Source organism: Pseudopipra pipra, chromosome Z, assembly GCF_036250125.1.
Source record: "Pseudopipra pipra isolate bDixPip1 chromosome Z, bDixPip1.hap1, whole genome shotgun sequence".
NCBI lineage: Eukaryota > Metazoa > Chordata > Aves > Passeriformes > Pipridae > Pseudopipra > Pseudopipra pipra.
The window spans coordinates 52,350,266-52,374,423 of NC_087581.1; the positions used below are offsets into that span (position 1 = coordinate 52,350,266).

Genomic DNA, 24,158 nt, shown 5'->3' on the forward strand with positions numbered 1-24,158 from the left:
AGAGGAGGCAGATGATTAACATTACACATTTGCATTGCATTAATGCAACAACCTCTATCGGTCTGTTCATTTATAAAGTGGAAGGACATATGTGAAATTAGAGAGCCTTAACTAGAATAGAAACTGTAGCTGTTTGAGGACACCTAATCCATTTGTCTCTGAAAAAAGTCTTCATAGCACTTGTTCAGCCATCAATTTCCTGAATTTAATCCATCCCTGCAGGTAGGATTCCTGCCAACATAATTTCTTTCCCAAAGCCACATCTGGCTTATCCTAGAAAGTAATCTGTTTACTACTCATATGCCAGAACAAAACCCACCAGCCATTTCAACCTCTTACGAGCTCAATGTTTTTTCCATTATCTAGAGGGGAAGGATAACCTTTATCTAAGTAATAAAATCCACTTAAGACATGTTTATTATATAGAATATATACATATTTACATACCAATAAAGTTTCCTGTACATTAGCAAACAACTCCTTAAACATCAAATTTCTGGATTTTACAGAGAGGTGAAAATTCAAGTGAAAACAACTACTGCACTTCTTGAATTACAACCTTGCAAGTGGTTGGTTTGAATTTTACATTTATTGAATTCTTGGTTCTCTAAGACTCTCTATCAGGTTTGAGAAGGCATAGGCTTTACTGATAAGTGTTTAGGTGTTTGTAGGTTGTCAAAACAGATGTGCTATGGATTTCCAAGTGTAAATTAAAAGTTCAGAGAAATCAAAGAAAATAAAACCTGGGGCAAAATACATCCGTTTATGTAAAAAACATAACTCACTAGCAGCATAGCTTCCACTATGCCAGGTAACAAAGGTACCTTAGAACAATGGAAGAACATAGATACTACGGAATTCATGTGGAACATTAGGAACAGAAGTGTTCAGATCCTAAACCTGAAATTATTGCCCATAGGACCTACACTGCTTTAAGTCTGTGTAACAGTTACTCTAGAAGATTAATTATTTACCCATGTATAACTGAGAGGAATAGTATCACATTCTAAATTACAGCAAATATTAATAAAACAGTAAGTTTGTCAAGGATGCCTGAAAGGCATTCCTGAGGTGGAAAACAAATCAGAGTCACCTGACCCATGAAGAACTATATGACCCTACTTCTTTATGGACACCAAATACTCAAAAGTTATCAGATTTTTTTACATCAAAACAACAAATTATGGGAAAAAAAGGATAAAATAGTTGAATATCAGGCAATTACAAATTTACCAAAGTTGCTTATATAACCACATTTCCATCCTCTGGTGAATTAAACTTGGGACAGAATGTACATAACAATGTCATTCACAGTTACCGACTGTAAGGAACACTCATGGATGCATTGCTAATTATTCGTCAGGCTTTTTAATGACTGTTTTATGGAAGTGATTTTAGTCAATGTATTTATTTATTGGGAGAACTGAAAATATATTATTTTTCTAAAAGGTTGTCCTAAAAAGAAAAAGTTACGTGCTATTGCAGCAAACCTCCACCATTAATGAAGTTTGAAACCTGAGTTTGGCAAGGCAAGACATAGCATTCTGTTTGACCTAGTAAATGGAAAAGATCAAACCTGTTGAATATGATCCTGGTTATATAGTTCTTTGCCTCATTTTTAGATAGAGTACGGATGTGACTCAGGGCAGCGCAGACACTTTGGCTGTTGTCTGTTGGAGCCTGGATCGCTTTACTGCAGAAACTGTATAATGGTGGTGGAGTCACCATCCCTAGATGGTTTGAAAAGATGCCTTCCTCCTATTTAAGTGATCTGAGTTATATCCATAATAACATCTGTGTGAAAATGTGCTGGGAACAGGAATAGCTGCTGCACAGGTTGCAGCCTTAGCAAGATCTTGTGAGGGTGCTTCATCAAGCAGATAAAATAGTTCCATTTGAATTCCAGTGCAAGAAACAAACTGAAAAATTATGGATTATTTCTGTACAGATAAAGAAATACTAACCACAACATCTGTATAAAAAATATTGTCACGCTGATAGTTTTTACAAGTGTATAGGAAAAAGATTTAATATTTAGAAAAATTTTAATATCAAATCTGGATTATTTTGAAAATAAAATTTTACTGTATTTATCAGAAATAGATATTATTTATAATTCTCTCAGTTCACTGCTAAGATAATCCTCTGAGCAGTGCCTGTGAATAATTCTTTTAAATAAAAAGATGCTTCTCAAAACTTCTAGTTGCTCTATAATGTGTCTTTTAAACCATAACATACACTGGATGTTCAGTTAGGATCTGTGAGGGTAATAAGGCTGATGCATTTTTGATTGGGAATAATGGCCAAGTGCACCCATTCTAGAGCAACTCACAAAGGACTGCAGATTTATGGTCTATAACTGTCCCTTTTCATGTGTTTTAGGGGATCTAATAAACAAGGAGAGAAAAGGTCCTTGAGTGACACTAGCTGGGGACAGTCTCTGGGGACAGAGACTCCAACTCCAAAGTGGTGGATGGAAGCCAGGAGTATTTGCTTAGCATGTGTCTAAATTTGCATTATTTTCAGAGTGAGTTTTATACTTTTAAAACAATTCTTGATTTGTCACTCAGGTGTATTCTGCAGAGTATTGAGTTACACTCTCCTTGTTTTGTGACATTAACATTGTCATATATTGTTGCTTGCCTTACGCATGAATGAACAGTTGCTGCCTGGATGGGGTGACTATACAATAACAGGGGAATACTCTTTACTTTAAAACTCCTATTATCTCCTACAGGAAATACATATTCCTGAGCTTTCTAGTCCTGTCAATTATAACTAAGCCATTAAATTAATCATGTTGAATTCAGAAAAAAGCTGCTACCCAAAATCTGTCAAGGTAATTGTTCTTCTTTATTCTCTGAGATAGGAATGCTCGGTATCAAATAAACATTTTTTAAATGTTCCACCATAACTTTCTCCTCATCTTCAAGATCTGCATCTTCTTTCATCTCCCATCTGAAAGAAAAATAACTTTTTATTAATTTTTTATGTGTTTTAAACCAGTCTTTAGAATAAGCAAATAAATACAGAACTTGTTACTATCAATTCACTGCCCTCCCTAGCAGTGGGTTACACCAGTTGAAATTACTGAATCATTCAAAATACAACCCCCAAAAATCTTGCTACACGGACCTTGTCATGGCCACGTGGATATTGACACAAATTGTCAAAGCTACCACATAATCTTACTTATATTCATTGAAATAGTGCTCTTTTTTTTTCTGTTTTATATCAAACATGCAGGTAGAGGTGGAAGCCTAGTCAAACTAGGAGAGAATTAGTGGAAAAGCTAACATATGCTTTGGAAGTTAAGCAGATGCTCTCAATACTCTCTAAGTTTGCAGTGAAAGGTGACCACGTGATGTCCAACCAAATATTTAACGTGATTGTCATAATTCTCTGGCAGTGATGGTACCATATTACAAAATACCACAAAAGTGACAGGCTCTTTGTTTCTTAAACCATCAGGTACACCTATCACAACCAGAAATAAATGACATCAGATTCTTCTTTCCCCATGTGAATACTCATTTCTAGTTTAGGATTAAGTCCTAATACCATTACAACTGAAAAAGTGAAAGAATATAAATTTTTTCCTTTTTTTCAGTAATTAAATATAGAACCTTAAAAATAATGCAGTGTTCCCTTGAAGAAAATCAGGATAATAAACTCAGAATTAGTGCTGCTATGTAGTCAGTTGAAGAGGTCAATAACTAACGATCCCAGGTTTGAGGGTGAAAACTGGAATCTTTATTGAACATGTGAAAAGCAATATAAGGGTCTTGGTGGCAGGACATGTTAATGAGGAGGATGGGTTATGCTAACTAGGGGATGGATTATGCCAACTAAAAGATTACACAATTTTCTGCTAGTTACACAGTTGGTTAATATTTTCCCTTCGCTAGGACCGCATGGCGGGAAAAGAACAAAGGGGTTTCTACATGTTCTGATAACATCATCACAAAGTCTTTCCATATCTTGCTGCAGGAGACAGGCCAATCAACATAGTTAAATATCAATAGGTCTTGTGAGGAAGGTCCTCAGAGTAAGGAGTTTCTCCCAGCTCCTGCTGTCCTTGGCCTGCTACATAATCTCATCAGCTCCTTTTCTGCTGATAGCTGAGCCCCAGATCCCAACAGTCAGCTAAACTTTGTAACACTCAAATTATGCCTACACAATGCTCAGTTATGTGGCTCTATCTCTTCTACAAGTTTTGTGGAAATTTAAGAATTTGACATCCCTTTAATATTAATCTCTTTCTGTTCTAAGTAGACAATGAAGTGTAGCCTCACGGTTCAGACCAGCTAAAGACAAAAGGTAAAGCATGAATACTAGATACAGAAATCAGATTTTCAAGTATTAAATACAATAGGTTATGAATGAGCCATAAGATACTGCTGAAAAGTAGGAGACACGGAGAGAAGCAGCAGAACAAAGACTACTTTTAGGAAACTATTGTCAGGAGCAATACTTTAATTCTGTCCTCACAATTCTTAGGTTCTCATTCAGACTGCAAAAACCAGAACCTAAACTATACAAGTTTAGATTGGTGAATAAATGAAATATAATACAGAATGGTGGGAAAACGGCATTCCTCATATTTGCAAGAGGAGAACAGTCATTATTGGCAGTAGAGCATGGTGTACACTTTTTGTAACTATGTGACCAATACATCTGTTCTAGAGCAAGCAGCAGTCACAAGTATTGAGGCCATGTTGCTGAGAACACAGCTGCACTGGGCAGGACACGTCTCCAGGATGAAGGACCACCACCTCCCTAAGATCTTGCTTTATGGTGAACTTGCCACTGGCTGCCGCAAGAGAGGAGCCCCGAAGAAAAGATACAAGGACTCCCTGAAACAACATCTCGGCCTTGGCCATATTGATCAACATAACTGGTCTACTCTGGCCTCCAATCAGGAGGCCTGGAGACACACCATCTATAACACAGCTGTCTCCTTTGAGAACACACGCAGGGTCACTCTTGAGGAGAAAAGACAACACAGAAAGAATCGTGTCTTGCAGAATTTACCACCTAAGGAGTCTTTCTGCTGTGCCTTTTGCAATCGGACATGTCTATCTCGTATTGGCCTTATTAGCCACCAGCGTGCTTGTGACAAATGTGGGTAGAGACCTTTCCCTAATCTTAGTTCGCGAAGCCTAGCCATGATGAAAAGCTTACTAAAGCGAGAAAGAGAACAAGTGCTCTGTAGTGCAATCTCATTGTTAAAAAACAGCTGGGAAAAAATATGTTCAATGAACATGTATAAATTAACATATATACATCACACCTTTACCTTAAAAATTGAATCTGATAACCCATATTACTGCCTGAAGTGAAGAAGTATCAGAACAAGCAAAGCATACTATGAATAAAATTGAAGCAATGAATGCTTCAATTATTGCAAAGTTTTGCAATAATTAACTTCCTATTACTCCACTCATATGTAACTCCTACTGTATTTAACCTTATGTGAATATTAAAATTACGTACAATTAATTGCTATGTCTGTCTGCTTCAGTCTCCAGTTTATGATATATTTATAGAATGAACAAACCTTCAGTTCAGTTAGTTTTGCAAGCATCCCCAGTGAATGCTGTTTAAAAGGGTGACTAGTTTACTTTTCTACTTTTGCTAATGTACCTCGTCTTCAAACCTAGGAAGAAGTTCTGCAAGCCTTAGTCTGAATTTGTGGTCATCAGAGTCATTCAGAAACACCACTATACCAATAGAATTGATTAATTTTAATTTATTTGATTTGTTGCGTAGTTTTTTGTAGAGGAGCTATTTGCTTAAAAGGACAATATCTGAAAATGCTAGATGGAAAAAATTCTAAACAGTTAATGCTGGAGATACAACACAGAAATCTAGAAGTTTTGGCTAATGGAAGCTTAACAGTAAATCAGCAGATTACTTTTAAAGATAGTGACTTCATACTTGTCAGCACATTTAATTGAACCTTAAACATTAGTGTTGGTAAAAATCTTCAGTGTCATCCAGTTTGACCTTTCTTTAGTGTTAACTTTATAGCATGTTATTCTAATACATTACATTATCATTTTGTCCAAAAGTAGTCTATTTTTAAAGCATTTAAGCGGGTCCAATGAAGATAGACTGTTATGCATTTGCTTAACAGTATCCATGAATTAAAGAACTGTGAAATCAGCTTGACAAACACCTGGTCCCTCATCTAATTTAGAACCTTTTTCTTCACTTTCATGCTTAAAGTCTGGGGACAATATAGTTTTTTAAAAGACTACTGGACAGTAAGGAAGAAGGCCACAACACATCTTTATTATTCCAAACGGGATGAGAAATTAACTGTTAGTTTTGTGTTTAAGTGGAAAAAGCCAGCATTTACTAGTCAAAAATTTCCAAAATAGATGTTTTTACTAGCATATCAAAAATGTGTCACAATTGTTTTGGCAATAGTAATTGGCATAAATCCAACTAGCCAGTTCAAGTAATGTGAATATGAATAAAATTACCATCATGAATTACTTTCAAAATGCCAGATTCATCAGTTTAACAGCCAACTTCTGTCGTTTCAAATCATTAGCTCATTTCAAACATAGCTCTTAGAAAAAATTCCCAAATTCATAGGTAACATATGTTTTCTTTCAGTCTGGCTATATCTTGGAACATCAAATAAAATCAGCATTTCAAAAGGATACTGGAGATATTTGAACAAATCCATCATATCATCACCTCCCTTTTGCTTAGATTTCATATAAACATAAAGAGATGAGTTCAAGTGTCCAGAAAGCCCAACTTTCAGTATGTTCTTCATATTTTAAAGAAAGCATGTTAAGAAGAAAATGCCATCACCTTTGTAATCTTTAGGGTAGCACCAAAAGCTTTCAAGCCAATAATACTCGTGTACTTAGGAGAATTAAAAATTTTAAATGTTTTCAAAATATGCTGAAATATGAAATAATGCAGATGACACACTGTATGCACCTGATGTGAATCACTGAAACACTTTGCTGTTCTTTTCTGTGTTGCATGTGGCTAATCAAGGGGGGATGGAGGGGGAAGTAGTATATTTTTTTCAGACAGATACAGCAAAACACATTGGCACAGATAAGTACAGGAATTACTGAAGTTTTCTGCTGGTCAGCTTAGACCTTAGACTATGAGGTCAAAGAGTATGACTAGCACTGGGAGGGCTTTTGTTTCTCCTGATAAATAAGAAGCAAGAGAGGAAGAAGTCTTGACTGGCACATTTATAAGCTAACAAAATAGTGCACTGGGTAACTGTTCAGTAACCCAGGAAGATCCAGTGATACCAGCTCAGGTTTATTTAGCGATGTATCCATGTGCTATCCTTGCATATAAATAGCATCAATGTATCTATTTATATAAATGGCTATCCAGGACTATATTTTGTGATACTTTTGTTTCTCCACTTAGTAAATGATAGGAAATAAAGAAACAGTAAATACATTTGCAGAGATGCAGAGGAAAATCTTCTGTGCACCTGTTAGGCATGCTGGACATTGCAGTAGGGCTGGACACATGGTGATATATTTGCTGCTTTGATTTTCTGTTGCAATATTGCATATATTTTGTAAATTGTAGATATATTCCTATGAAGGCACTTTATAAAAACCATAACAGGGACTATATATTACATTTAGGTGCTTGTTACAGATCAAGACTACATACATGCAGTTGATAGCAAAGCAGTAGTATATGAAATCAGAAATAAAACATATGAAGTAGTATGCAACAGGGATTACCAAAGGTGACAGAGATTTTACCCGCAGTAAATTGCAACATTTGAAGAAGTTGTGCTACAAATTTTACATTAATAAATACTCTTTGATTAGTTCCGAGGTTTGTTTATAGCAGTTGATTAGTTATAACAAGTGTGTAAATATTAGAGGGAAAATATGTAAAATGTTAAAAACGAGAATAAACATGAACAAAATTTAAATGAAACGTAAGAATACTTTTCAGCAGAGATGTATTTTCAACTTTGAAAAATGTCCTTATTTGTATCAGAGTATATAACCATGTTATTTTCTAAAGCTTATACAAGCCAATGGCTAAAAAATGAACAATTTATAGAAAGGGTCACATTAATATAAATTTATAGTGGCATTTTATGCATTGCTAACAAGACTTATCTAGTATTTTGCTATCTACTGCATTTCTTAACATCTTGGAAAATGTTACATCACATAATTCTACAGAAGGAATTATAATTAAAAAAAAACCACCAACCAACACTGTTATTTCCTATGCAAAACCTAATATCTCCTCTTGTAGGGAATTGTTGGCAAATGTAGAAACACTAAATAGCTGAAAATACGGATCTCTATATTAAATAATAGCTATGCCTAATAGTTACTATGTATCAAAAAAGAGAAATGAGCTAAAAATATTACATAATTGACATCTAATCTAAATCAGACACAAACGGTGCCACGCAAGCATCCTAACATGAGTAAATATTCAGACTTCAAGCACCACAAGCTCTTAAGCTTATCTTTTGTTAATGTCGTGGATTACAAATAGAATCAGGGAGCACAAGTAGAGAAGGTCTTTTTGTGCCAAGTACTATGTAAGAAGGCAAGAGTGGAGAGCAAAAAAACCAAACCAAAAAATATGCCTAAAGTTAACTTACATTCCCTTTTATCTTTGTGATATAAGAGTAATTCCATGTAATCCACGTGAAAATATTTTCCACATATTCACCTTCAATTTCTTCAACAAGCTGTTTTGCTGTAATTTTCAGACTTTTGTCTAAATGCATTTATTTACAAATAACACTATAAATGGAAGGAGGCAAAAGAAAGCAATAGTTTGTCCATAAACATCTAATTGATGCAATTTTGTGAAATTGATATGAAGCTCTTCTTATTGTTTAAAAGGTGCAGATTTTCTGCAAGTGACTTAGCCTTATGATGCTGCCAGCTGTGGCAAATTCTCTTACATCGTGTGCATGCAGCTGTGGAGCCTTCCCAGTTCAGTTGGTCCTCTGGTCCTTTTCTGTTTAAAGAATATTTTTCATGTGCAAGTACTCCTGTAGCCTTTTAAACTTGAACAGATGTGAAATGATTAATTGTATTTTCTCCAAAAGGGATTTTCATAATTGTCCTTACACTTATTCCTTATAAAATATAATTATGATAGATATTATTAGCAGCTTGCTGAAGATGAGACTGACCATTTTTTTTGTCAGCTGTTGACAAAGAAGGAGGAAAGTGACAAAGCAGGCATGAAGCAGAGACAGGTGTTTTGGTGTTTTGTTTTGCCTTTTACAATTTCCATACTACTTATAAGCCATCACCACATATCCTACTCTTATAGCTGTGCAGGACCTTTACTGAATTCAATCACCTTTCATTGAAACAATCATTTATCCCTTTGTACCTTATTATACTGGTGAAGTCATACCTGACATGGAAAGTATCTGGCATTTTTGTACAATTCATGAGATTTCTTACGACAAATCAAGACATTTAAATTTAAATTGTTTATTTTAATCAAAAAAAAAGTATATATTTAAATTTGTTAGAATACTGCCAGTATTCTAAAATTCAGTAGTGTTCTCTACATTGAGCTGGAATGGGTAGAAAAATTCTACACTTAGTTAAAATATAAAGACTTGCTACCAGCTCATGGAGCATTTTAATGAATAACCCTTTTGCTTCCTGAAGTTTGTAAGAGGCACGGCTGTGGATTAAGTTTTTGTAGGCTGTGAAACAATTGTTTTATCAGTCTCTAGCATGTTATACCTCACCACAAGATAAGAAATTTTAGCAGATGGTATACTGTTTGCCATTTTTAAGTAATAGAAGAATATAAATCTCTGTAAGTTTCTTTTCAGTATTTCACCTGTAAACATCCTTTTTGTAACATGAGAAATCATAGACCATGAAATACATTTTACATCAATTTAGCAGCCAACTAAATCCAGTGAATGTTCATAATCTCAGTTCCTGAAAAGTCTTTCAGTTTCCATGTGGTTCAATGTTTTATTTTTCTAATGGTAGTATTAAATTAAAAGGGAAGCCTCTGGATTGCATTTAGTTAAAATAATTTATTTAAGACTGTTACTAACATTTAAATTCCTAAACATTACCCATTCAAAAAAATGTCTGCTTTGTTTCAGCCATTTATGTAGTACTTTTCTCATATTTCTCAATATCAGGGGAGGGGAGGGGAGGAGCTTTGATGAAGCTGTCACCATCTTATTCTGAAAATATATATTCTGTTTGTTAGATTTCTGTGGCAGCAGAATGTCTTTTTATTTTCTGTTTTTTGAGATTTCCCTTTTTATACACAATGTTTTAGAAATAAATTATTTAAGTTTTTATTTAAAAAGAATATTTCAATATGGTTTGGGGTTTTAATTTCAAATATTTATTTTTTTTAGCCCAAACTGTTATTTTCAGCTTTTCAGGTAACCAAGTATAGAATCACAGAATGATAGGATGGTTTGGGTTGGAAGGGACCTTGGAGATCATCTTGTTCTAAGCCCTCTGCCATGGGCACCTTCCACTAGACCAGGCTGTTAAAAGCTCCATTCAGCCTGGCCTTGAAATACTTGTAAAGTACTTTATATTTAAAACAAAGCACTTTGGTTTTTTTGCTGTTTCTTTTAAAATAAGTTCAATTAAAAGAAAATAAACCAAAAAAATGAAACAACTCTAATAATAGCAATTTACACAGCTTCAGTTTGCTGGATTTGTGCCTTACGCAGGCTTGGACCAAAACACATTCTCTCACTGCTTAGAATCTTAAGCAAAGTTTATTCACTAAGGATGATTTCTTATAATGACATTACAGAAATAATTGTGCTATGATCACATGTGCTTATTGCTTGCAGGTTGTATCATGTCCCCATTATTTTATTTCTTCTATAGACTATTCCCAAAACCTCTAGAGCATGCATGAAGTTGCTTATCTGAATCTCTAAACTAAGAACACTGTGTGCTTGTGTAAATGCATATAGTTCGAATATGTATGTATAGAGCATACCTTTGTATATATACATACAGGTACTCATGCAAGTAACAGAGTAATGATACAAGCATTCAAGAGGGCCAATTTTATGGAAGAATGTGATCAATAACACTATGTCTAAGCTAAGTGCTTGGAGATGACTACTCAAAAGATTATATATTTTAAATAATTTAAAATAATTTCGCAATCATCACATGAAATGAATTGAAGTATTTTTAGCATTACTATAAATTTTTAAGAAAATCAAGAGGCCCAAGGAAGTATCTTATGATCACAGTGCTAGCAATATTTTCATTCAGCAAATACATATGATTTACCTGCATATAATTACATGATAGAAATGCATCTAGTAAAATTATCTTGCTCTTCACATCATGTTCTGCTTGTTCCCTCTCTTCACCCTCCCTTTTTAAATTTCAATTTAAAAAGGCTTTCCATAATGAATGCTGAAAACCCAATGTAAATACTTTAAAGGATCAAACTTTGAAATGTGGTTACTGTGGCATATGTGTGTTCTGTAAATACAAACACAAGATATATCTGCTGAGAAATTATATTTGATAATTTGACAGCTTTGTGCCTTAAGAGTATAAAAAATTCATATTTTGTCAACAAGAAACTTCTTCCATTTGGTAAGAAGGGGCTACTATGATAGCATAAAAAGATTAATATTTTGAAAACATAAGATTATTATGGCAGTAGTATAATCCCCTTCTTAATGCATTGAAATTGTTAAAAATACTCATTTTTTTTCTTTTACAAGAATTCCACTCAGTTCATAACTTGAAATATAAGCTTAGGGGAACCGGGAAGCTGACTTTTATTGGCAGGTTTTCTTCAAATTTAAGCAAACAATGATCTGCTAAAAAATCTTGTTGATTCATGTTCATAACAAATTAAAACCACTGCTCTCTGGCCTGTAGCTAGAATACCCCAGTTTTCTGTGAGGACCAAAGAAAAAGTGAATTCAACAATCCCAGAAGCCTAGCACCTGCTTCATATTCTATTTTCAAAAGTTGGTACCTGGTTGTTTAACCTGGTCTCCTGGTAATCCCTGAGGATTACGAGGAACAGACTGAAAATGGAACAACCAATCGGAGCAGAGATACCATCTGAAAGAAGAACAAAATAATCTGTATATAAAAATTTCTATGACCCAACAAATCAATTTCAGACTAGCAAAGAGGTGAATAAAAAAACAGAGAGGGGATAAAGACACATGTACAGGATCTCTGTTAACAGTATGCTTCATTGTTAGTCATTCAGGTCTTTCACTGCTGTATTGCAACTCTGTACAGAAAGGTTAGTGTGAAATAAATAAATAAATAATTTGTTTATGCTTGGAACAGAAAAACTAGTAATTTGCCCTCATTCATTCCAAACAAGGTAATATTACCTACAGCAGTGTAACTAATATTTATATCCAGAAATGATAAAGCCACAAATACTGAGACAGGTAAGTGAAATGAGGACTGAGAATACTGGAAATCAGTCATGCAGCCCAACATCTTGCAGCCAAGGTTAAGAGGTAAAAGAAATTCCCTGATAGCACTCCTGAATAAATTGGAAAAAGCTTTACTCTCTCTGCTTAGCTCAAATTCACTCTTTAAACTGTTAGCTGAAAAAAGATAATAAACAAAGGCAAATTTCGTCTGGTTTTGGCCCACTACAAAGACTGGTGGCTCTACAGAACAGCTTGCTGAGCTCTGGAATGTAAAACTGAAGGAAATATCTATAAAAAGTTAACTTCAAAAAGCTGTGCATTAAATACATTTTAAAATTTATTAATTTACTCAACATGCATACACATGGAAAACTGTAAACTGTATTTCAAGATACATTATTAGAGTAGTTTCTAAATAGGGGGTTGATTAAGCAGAAATATGACATGATGAAATGTCTTAATATACCTCATATTTATGGTAGATTTTTTCCACTCCTTTTTGCTTTGGGAAGTTAAATTCTACAGTGCAAATATTGTTTTAAAAATTATGAGGCTTTAGTTTTCAAACTAACTCAGTAGAATAATGTAAATTGTAATTTATGTAATGCAAGGAAAGAATTGAGGAATTTTCTTCTACATAGTATATTTACAAAAGGAATTGGCCTATTACATTATTTTTCATTAATCTGTTAGTCTGGCAATAGACAAAAGCTTATGGTATGGAAAGAAAAAAACAAACAGACACAAAAGCTGTGTGAAAAAACTTACATGATCTGAGCACAATCTATATAGTATCAACTTTGTGGATCCTCCAGTGATAATTTAGTCAAATCCTTAGCAGGCTAGTGAAAATAATATTTGGCAAATTATTTGCCCAACTTCCTGCTGACATTGTTTTGTAGGGTACATAAGCTAAGGATGGCACTAATCAAGAGATAAAGCAAAAAGACCGCTATAAAGCTTGTTGTGTACACATGATGTCTGAAGTGGAAGTAACAAAGCAGGGAGGATATGGATGCAAAAAAAGACATGTAAGAAAACAGTAACACATGGAAATACTTGGCTGTGACATGTATATTCAACTGAACTGCACATTTTTGTTGCTGCTGTAATCTAAACAGTATTTATTCGTACTGGGAACTTCCTTGGGATTATGCGCATATATATCTGCAACCAGGAAACTCATGAAGACGTGTTCACAACTTTTAGTGGAATAGAAAACACCAATTTTGTGAACACTTTTTATGCATGTATACCTGCTCTTACTAATTTTCAAAAGCAAAACACATTTCAAAGCTAAAAATCAAGAAAATGCCTTCAGAAAGTTTAACTGGTTGGCCTTTGCCAGTCATGACCAAGTCCTACATTGTAGCTTTGGTCAGAGATGTGAGGAGGACAAGGGAAGATGTACAGCACTCTGTGATGCTGCAATACAGTGATTCAGGGAGGATTTGATTAATTCCTTAAGACAGGAGAAAAAAAGTGTCACTGTAGGATGGTCTGTATCTTTCTAATTCAAATGACTCACAGAAGACATAAGAGTGACAGAGGAAGGTTCTCCCATGTAATGATGAAATTCACACCTGCCAGACTTGTGACTTTGTGTCTCTGCATGATGAACTTCAAAAGTTTCGATTTCATCTTGGTCCAGGTTGGGAGAATTTTTCTTAATCTCAGAATTCTCATGACAGAAATATAATTTATCTGGCAAGTATATAAAAATCATAGAATCACTGAGGTTGGAAAAGACTTCCTAGATCATAGAGTCCAATCTTTGACCGAACTCTAAGTGCCATGTCCAGTCCTTCCTTGAACTCTTCCAGGGATGATGACTCCACCGCTTCCCTGAGCAGCCTGTTCCAATGCCTGACCACCCTTTCAGTGAAGAAATTCCTCCTCATGTCCAACCTGAAGTTACCCTGGTGCAACTTGAGGCTCTTTCCTCTTGTTTTGTCACTAGCTGCCTTGGAGAAGAGATCCCCACCTTGCTATAACCTTCTTTCAGGTAGTTACAGAGAGCAATGGGGTCTCCCATGAGCCTCCTTTTCTCCAGGCTAAACAGTTCCAGCTCCTTCAGCTGCTCCTCATAGGACATGCAATCCAGACCCTTCCCCAGCTCCACTGCTCTTCTCTAGACTTGCTCTGGCACCTCAAGTCTTTCTTGAAGTGAAGGGCCCAGAACTGGACACAGGGTTTGAGGTGCAGCCAGTGCCGAGTACAAGGGGAATAGTCACTGCCCTGATCCTGCCCCACCATTTTGATGCAGGCCAAGATTCATACTGCTGGCTCATGTTCACCTGGCTGTCAACCACCACACCCAGGTCCTCTTCTGCTGGGCTGCCTTCCAGCCACTCTTCCCCAGCCTGTAGCACTGCAATGGGGTTGATGGGATCCAAGTGCAGGAACAAGCACTTTGTCTTACTGAATCTCATACAGCTGACCTTGGCCCAGTGATCTAACCTGTCCAAGTGCCTCTACAGAGGCATCTGCTTCCGACATCCAGCAGATCAACACTCTGCCCAATTTAGTGCTGTCTGCAAACTTACGGAGGGTAGACTTGATCCCCTTGTCCACACCATCAATAAAGATATTAAACAGGATTGGGGCCCACAACCGAGCCTTGGGGAATCCTGCTAGCAACCAGCTGCCAACTGGATGCAACATATTTGCTACCACTCTCTGGGCCCGGCCATCCAGCCAGTTTTCAATCCAGTGGAGAGTGCACCTGTCCAAGCTGGGGGCTGCCAGCTTCTCCAGCAGAATGTCACAGGAGACAGTGTCAAAGGCTTTGCTGAAATCCAGGTAGACACATCCACAGCCTTTCCCTCATTTACCAGGTAGGTCATAAAAGGCGATCAGCTTGGTCAAGCAGGACCTGCCTTTTCTAAAATCCATACTGGCTGGGCCTGATTCCCTGGTCGTCCTTTATGTGCTGCGTGACGACACTCAAGATGATCTTTCCATAACCTTGCCAGACACTGAGGTCAGGCTGAGAGGCCTGTAGTTCCACAGATCCTGCTTCCGCCTCTTCTTGTGGATATCACCTTGTCCAACCTCCACTCATCTGGGACCTCCCCAGTTAGCCAGGACGGATGATAAACGATGGAGAATGGCTTGGAGTCCACTCTCTGGAAGCCCAAAGTAGAGGTTTTGCTGACCATCCAAATGCTACATACGAAATTTTGGAAGATGCCCAAAAAAACATAGATACAGTGGAGCCTACAGTATCTGGAAAATTACTATTACTCAATACCATTTTCAGCATTTGAAACAGGAATCTGTAGGCTATTAACTTCTTTGCAGCTGCTTGCACATTTCAGAGAACATGCTGCTATGCAACAGCATTAGATCAATGCTGATTAGGACAGATCTGAGAGAGATAAAAAATGTAAAAATTCATTGCTATATTTGAACTTCTGAACTTCATATTTCTAAAGATCAGAAATCAGCACAAAGTTCAGGGCTTTCAGAAAAAGCTTAATTCCTTCACAAACAGCCACCAAATAAATAAATAAACAAATGAGACCATGAAGCTAAAGTTAGTGCAATGTTTCTCTTTTTTTTTTTTAAATTCTAATTTTCTCTATATTTCTCCTCAAGGTAAAGAGCATTCTTACTACATAATTGTGGAGCATCATGTGGATAAAAATATTAAAAGAATAAACTGTCAAAAATGTATTGAAATTGTTTGAATTATTCAGTATTTAACAAGCATGACAAATTCAGAAATGACAGAGAGCCTTAGGATCATAAAACCTAATGTATCTGCTGCAGCTGGCACTTGCAATGTCTATTTCATCATAAACAGCAGTTTTTCTGATTCTGAAGTATCTGAAACAGCCACAGATATGGCTGAAACCATGAAGATAGAAGTGGGCACTGTGTAAAAGTATTATTTTTTGTCTACTTACACCATTTTTTAGTGACTGGGTCACTTCACAGGAAGAGATGAAGTGCTTGTAATGGCTAAATAAAGATTCTTATGAGCATAAGAACCTTTGATAGGTGGCAGGATCCCAGAAGATAAGAGGCTCAAGTACTAATAGCCGGATGGCCGTGGAGCCAACCAAGGACTGTTGGTCATAACATGCCATGAGAAAGAATAAGATATGGCTGGAGATGGGTCCATGCAAAGAGTCTTTATCTTGAAGGAATATATTAAATCCATGGAAATATAAGTAAATTGAAAAAGTAAGTTATGCAATTATTTCAAAGATGAAAATATTTTTAAGACTAAAGGCATTTTGCTTCATGAAACCAGCTGAAATAAAAAAAAAGAAGGCATGAGGATAAAAGGAACAAGACATATGTGCACAGAAAGTTGGATGAAACAAAAACATAAAAAGAGTAAATGAGTTCCCAGGAAAGTTTAAGAAGGTGTTAAGGCTGTTTAAAAGCTTGTTTTGTCAGTAATAAAAAAACCCTCAAACATATGAAAGAAAATAAAGGATGGAATTATCAGTTTCTGATAATCCAATTTTAAGTATATTCATAGAAGCTTTGTAGCAATGATATTAATCAGCACAGATTTATTTGTTTATGGCAGAAGAAAATTATGTGCTATTTCTAGATTAGTATTCTCAGTATCCATAAATGGTATTGCAGATCATAAAGCTGTTAAGTATGTAAAAATCAGTGTTTACTAGACAGACATATCAACTGTGGAAATTATTAAACTCAACAATTTTTCACAAAGGGAATATTAAGTACAAGAGAGCCATAATTAAAAAGGTTTGTGGAAATATCATATTAAAATATTTAAGTGTGCCTCAATGTAAAGAAAACAAATTAAAAAAAAACCAAACACCAGAAAAAGTTGTAGGAACACAGCTAGAACTCTATTTGGTACTATTAAGTTACACATCGGTGCATGGCAAAATGGAACTGGCACCCGCTGGAAAGTTGTGTAGAAATCTGAGGCTACTTGACTTTGTAATAAATTATGTTCAAAATAAGAGGTTAAATATTTAGAAGAAAAGTTCAATAGACATATTCTATGACAGAAATTAAAATAACTTGAGCCTTCCCATATGACAGTACACATGTAAGATATGAAGAAGACAGTACATCTATGCTATTATACAAGTATCTACTTGCAAAGCACATAGATACACTTAAAGGTGGACAATGAATGACATAAAAGTAATTTAATAGAACAGAATAAATTTTCATATTCTTTTGCCAAGAGGAGGAGGGAAATTTCTGAGCCTATCATTGCTGATACAAAAGAGGGTTTGTATTAACTGCTGGTGAATGCTGCAAGGTGGAAATACATGCACAGATCCATACAAAGCTTGGAACTATGACCTCAATTTGCTGGATGTAGGCCAATATTTCAAGCAAGCATCATTTTTACCCTTCTTTTATATTCTTTCCTGGGTAAAATTCTAAAACATTTTGCTGATGGGGAACGGCTACCTCATGGCCAGCAATTTGCATGCCAAATGAGATCAAATCAGAGCATGGGAATTGTTGACACATGTTGTGCTATAACCAAGTATTTTTTACCTGAAGTACTCATTCAGTTAGCAAATATAAAGATCTGTGGACCATGGGGAAAGGTGAACCTCCTGCAGCATTTCAGGAGAATTTGACATTGGTCCTGAGAAATAATATTCTTGTTCACTGTTTTCTTTAGGCTCGTTGTACTAATTTTAGTTTATCTATTCTGTATTCAAGACTCAACTTACTATGAGCTCAGTTTTCATTAACAAAAAACTTACCTAAACACATGCAAAAAGAAAAATATCAAAGTAACAATTAACTAGGAGCCAATGTGTACTGCTTCTGAACAACAAATTGTAAGGCTCAGCATGTGACAGTTAATGGTCTTCATGTAGGTTGTGTGATACAGCATACAATGCAACGACAAGCCCAGTTTTTCCCTTTTAACTGCTATTTCTATAACATCCTTATCTGTCTAAATTTGCTGAGTCTCTCTTTCTTTATGTTGTGGTAGTGAAGCAGATTGCTGATATTACGAGAAATAAAATACGGTTTTTATTATAAAACAAAATTATAGGCGCATCGTGAAGTTGTAAGGTATGCAGTTCCAAACTGGACTGGGTACCAGGGTTCTTTTGTGGCCAGGATAAGGGAAATATAAAGTTCCTAAAAATGAAAATCTTTCTGGGCCATTTGGCAAATTTTGTACACAGGGGTTTCTTTTCTCTCTTTGGGCTAAGAACAAGGGAAGATCCATCATTTTTGACAGAGGATGCCTCGCAGCTAATTGGAAGGAAGGGAAAGCCCCTTTTCAGAGAAAAGAAACCTTTTTAGGCAAAAATGAATATATTAAACTTATCTGAAAAAGGGTGGGATTTTGTAAAACTATAAAATGCATGAAATTAAACTCAAGGGGTCTTTCTTCCCGGAAACTTGGTGTGAGGAAGACCCAGTGCACTGAATAAATTCTTCCTTGTTGATATTTGTTTCATGAGTTTATGCCATCTTTCTAAATTCAAAGGAGGAATTTTTTCCCACAGTAGCGTAGTACCTAGTGCAACGTCTTCTGCAGAAATTTTGCAGGTAATTTCAAGCACAACAGAGGCAACACATATAGGACAGAGCTACTCTGTAATTTACTTCTGGATAACAAATCATCAATTTTGTCACTTCTCTAACAAAATCAAAATAATTTTCATCTCCTGGATAGATTTTTAACTGTGCTATTACAATATTATCCAATAATACTAGTATCATGCATATTTAATTTTATTTCAGAGATAAAACATTTTCTGGAAGGAAGAGGAAGATAAACTGACACAAAATGAAACAATTCTTCATGTTAAAAATACCCAGCATGAAAACTCAGTTGTGAGGAAGGTAAATTAAAACGTATGCATTTATCCAATCATTTTAAATACCATAATTACACTGACTGCTCATCAAAAGACTTTTAAGACTCATTAAAACTGTAAAACATTTCTCATTAAATATATATTTAAATGAAGATTCTGTAATGTATCTACATGGTACTTTAAATCATACAAAAAAAATTCTGGTGAAAAATCTAGTTGAAGTTTAGGTAAGAATTACAGCTTAATGATGGGGGCACAGTGGTTGCCTTTTAGTTAAAATTGAATATTACCATGATGTATCCATCTTTAGCCTGAACTTGTGCATAAAATAGTCAATCTTCATGAAATTACACGTGCCAAATATTCTTTCGGATCACACAGTCTCAAGTTCTCCAGGATTTACATTAGTCCCTATATTCTGATCTGGCTTTAATGTTTCTCAGTTTTACTAGCCGCATTGCTTTTCTCAATCTTACTAATAAAATTGCTCCTTTTATTCTTCCAAGTGGTGTCACTCTGGTGTGAGGTTAACTCATTTTGAGCACTGGACCAATAGACTTTCACAAGTCTCCCAACCTGGTCTTCAACCAGGTTCCATAGGTTAAAGCTGCTCAATACCGTATGCAAACATTCTCCATTAGAATCTGAACACATTCACTGCTATTCATCATTAAAGTTGGAAGGGATCTCTAGAAGTCATCTAGCCCAACCCTGCACTAAAACCAAGCGTAACTATATCAGTTTGCTCAGGTCCATGTCCAGTGAAGTCTTGACTTTCTAAGGACAGAAAGTCCGCAGCATCTTTGGGCAACTGCTCCAGTGTTTGATGTCCCCCAAATCCAGCATAAATATATGTAGCTATCTGCAGCCTTTGTTGGACTGTATATCATTGCTAACTATATATAGATTTGTTAAGTATTTTTTTCAGACTGTAGATCTAGTTCTAGCAAACTAGGCAATATGAAGCTATGGAAGAGCTTTCTATGAGTAAAAAAGAAAGACATATCAAAGTCTGGCTTTTTTTAATATATTTTTGATGAACACGAGCAATTAAATCTGTAGCTTTGTTTAAGGATGCAGAAATCCAGTGTGGAAGTCTTCACTGGCATTTGACTCCCTCCTGCGATCTGATGAAACAAGGGAAGACCCAGGAAGCAAATATAAACAAGGAGAAGCTTCCTTGCTGTGTCTCACTTGCAGGAAAGTAAGGGAACACCACCTACAGGACAGGTAAGGATATCCTTTTGCGAAAAGAACCTATTCAAAAGAGGCTGAAACTTCTAGAGTTTCAGGGATATAGGAATAAACCATGTGGATATGATGGTAAAAGAAGACAGACATGCCAACATGGAAAAGGAAGAAAGTTTGTACATAGGTAGAGGCAACACTACATTGATCTGTGACAATGGGATGAGGAAACATATGTCTTTCTGTCTTTGAGGTGCTCAGAAGAAGGAGATATGGTTAAAGGACTTCTAACTGCCTCTTTATAAGAGAATTGGCAATGCAGTTCTTCAGCTTTCTGTATGGAGATTTCCAGTGGCACAATAAATGCATACATTTGATTTTTTAATATAATCTTCTCAAAACAGCAACATAGGGAAATGTATCTCTATTTAATAGATTGCAAAAACAAGATAGAGAAAGATTACTGAGGCCCAGAGTTCATAGTCTTCTTAACTGGTGCACTCTAGTTTTCACTGAAGAAGCAAAGGAACAAAATAATCTTTCAGCTCAGTTTTTTTCCCTGTGCTCTACCTGTTCTCTTTGCTGCAAGTGATTTCATTAGAAATACACAGACATTAAATTAATAAAGATCACTGTGGACAGTTCTACTTTGTTTTAAAAGGGGTGACTAACAAGATTTTTCCTCTGGCTTCCCCATCCTTCCTGGTCATAGTCTCAGGTGAGCTTCTCTAAAACTGCACAATACCGGAGGGGAAGCTGGTGTGGCAGAGATTAATTTCCAGAACTCAATTTCAAAAGAAGGATTTTCAATGAGGAGTCTCAGCACATGGATACTGTGAGAGGCCAGAAGTTTTTTCCACCTTTCCTGGCTCTTGAGTGCCTGTATTCCAGCAGTAAGAGCTCTCCATCCAGCCTGAACAAAAGGAGGGATACCACCAAACATATCTCACTAAATGGGCACTGTTAGAAGCTTCTGACATTTTTGACAAAATAAGATAGCCATACAAGGTAAGTCTTGAACTATTTTGTAGGATTTTCACTCCACACTGTTTGCCAACTATGTGATTCTCAGTTTCACATGGGGTGTTTGTTATTTTCCTCTCCTCAATGATCTATGTTTGAAATTCACAGACTCATAGAGTGGTTTGGGTTGGAAGGGACCTTAAAGATCATCTCACTCCAACCTCCCATCATGGGCAGGGACACTTTCCACTAGACTAGGTTGCTCAAAGCCCCAGCCATCAAACTGCTGCCCTTGACACTCCTTTTTTTCTTCTCTTCCCTCTCTTTCTCATCAGTCTTTTCTCCAAATGCTCAAGGAGCAAGCAAGTTAGACCTGTCTCCCTCTATATACACCTTCTGTGTGTCCTTCCAAACAGAAGGGTAAAAATGGTACAAAAAGAGCTACAGATCTGAAGAAATAAAAATGAGCTGGAGTTTTAGCAATCAGCACTTGTAATAGACTACATAAATTCTAATGTTCACAGAAATAACAAAACCTTCTTGAACACCACCAATGATTAATTAGAAAGTCTGTCTCACAGATTTTTCTCTCAGGTGTAGCAATCTTGCGGACCTTATCATTAAGGCTTAGTTAAGCTCCAATGGGTTGATAGGCAGTGAAAAAGAGTGATGATCTTGGGTTTTATGCAAGACAGTTATCCTGTCATGTTACCTTAGAGTACAAAACAATGCCAAATAAAAGTAAATTTTTCAAGTGCCAGTATAATGAATTATTTTTAAAAATTCATTACTATATTTTCAATATTAGTGCAACTTCCAGGAAGTATAGAGCTGCATACTCTATACTTCATACAGGGTACCCTGTTTTCACACTATTTTTGGATTAGCTGCACTAAAAATCTGAAACATAAACATACAGAAAATCTACAGAAACTATTACCTAGTGTAAATAAACCACATATATTTTGTCATAATATGTCTGTATATTGAAAGATAATGTTATTTTTTTGCCTTTCAACCATTGTATTTTCAGTGTGCTTCTAAGGACCACTGTGTGATACCTTAAAGAAGTAGGAATGGCATATGTCCCTTTAGAAGAAGCTCAGCAAAATATAAAATTTACTGAGATAATTATTGCTTCTCACAGATTCCCTGGCACATTAAATGTTATTTACTTGCCTCTGTATTGCACACAATATGATAATAAACCATCATAAAACTTAACTTTTTTGTACACAAACCGGGAAGCCAAAATTACCTAAAAGACATAATAACTCTAGTTCTGCTCCCTTTGTTTTATATTTTCTCAAATAAGTTATAATTTAACATGATTAGAAGACAAACAAATACAATGTGTAGATAGTTACACTGTCAAATATGTATTTGCTCATTACATTTGAGATCACTTAAACCGTATTACCAGATGAGAGCCTTTGACTAGTTCTGAGTAAATAAAAAGATGGTCTTAATAGTTTAAATAGAACAATTTTCTAGAAGTGTAGCACAGTAAACCATAATTCTGACATTTACATGTCTTGCCATATACAATCCTTGCTTGTATAAGCACAAATTATTTCTTCTATATTTAGGCAAAGGATGGGGCTACCACGAAAGATGTTGTTCCAGCACAAGCCAGACAGGAGAGACGCTTACTCTATAGCTTTTCGGAAGGTAAAAGAAACTTTGCCCCTCTGGTTGTTTCTTCCCTCCAAGGCAATGGGCAATATGAAAAGAAAGTGCAAACCCCCACAACATGTGAAGCAATGCTTAGCTTCCATTCAGAGGATTCAAGGATCTCTCCTTAAGAGAATATCTGACTTCAAGTAACAACAGCAGAATTTTCTAGGAACAAAAATCATACTTAAAAAGAAAAGTATGCAAACCCCTTAGAGCCAGACCTCTAAATAAAGTACTGAATAGTACTTTAATTTTTTTCTATAGAGATAAAAAAAAATATAGTTGATAAATTAACAGGGCAGGCTTTTCATATTCATCTGCATTCTGAAACAGCATGAGATGTCAGATGATAAGCACATCAGAGGACCTTGGCAAAAGTAAGTTTAAATAAGATATGTATTGTGTTATGCACTGGTAGGAAGCATATAAATAAATTTGACCTGTCAGCTGAAAGTTGGAGGGGGTGTGCCGAAGCTTAAATAAAACCTCACTCTGCTCTTATTAGCTAAAATATGTACTGACCTACTCCTACTGAAAGCACCCTTAATATTTCACTTAATTCTTCTTCCAATCTCTTTTCTATACCTGGATTCATGTGATGGAAATTTTATCCTTTATTTTCTCACGTGACTGCATTTTAATCCTTTTTGTGTTCCAATCCACATTTTGACAGCGCACAAATTTTGTGGGAAAATGCCTGGGCTGGTACTTTGAACCGATTCATCACCCACGTGGGCTAAATGAGCTGTGAAGAGCCTCCTCTAGGGCCATCACCATCTTCAGTCATGTAGCCCCACAGTAGGCAGCCACGGCTCCAAAAAGTGATATGTCACCACCCATCAATAGAAAATAAATTATTGCCATTCTCACTTGTCATTGGGCTTGTCTTCACTTTGGCTAACCTACTGATTGGCAGCTCAAGGGGAACATCTCCAGCCTTTGTGGAGCATGATTATGACTGAGCACACTACTCCCCTATGCATCCTGGCCAGGAAAAACATGCAGGGAAAGCAAATTATTTCAATGTTTTGCACCAGTGATTAGAGCATTAGCCATGAATGCTAGAGAAGCTTACAGTTGACAGTCAAGACTTGTTCAGTTCTGAC

At 35.9% G+C, this 24,158-nt stretch overlaps 1 protein-coding gene across 4 annotated transcripts in view; it reads right to left on the minus strand.

Annotated features, from left to right (window-relative positions):
- Positions 1 to 399: 399 nt before the first annotated feature.
- KIAA0825 (KIAA0825 ortholog) overlaps positions 400 to 24,158 on the minus strand; it is a 249,849-nt gene continuing 226,090 nt past the window's right edge. For 3 of the 4 annotated variants that reach the window (XM_064643219.1, XM_064643220.1, XM_064643226.1), the window contains one exon: positions 4,928 to 5,183. In XM_064643219.1, coding sequence (XP_064499289.1) covers positions 4,943 to 5,183 — 241 coding nt within the window. In that variant the 3' untranslated portion in view covers positions 4,928 to 4,942. Of the gene's footprint in view, positions 2,959 to 4,927; positions 5,184 to 24,158 lie in introns of those variants that run through there. The other variant, XM_064643221.1, reaches the window with a different exon arrangement.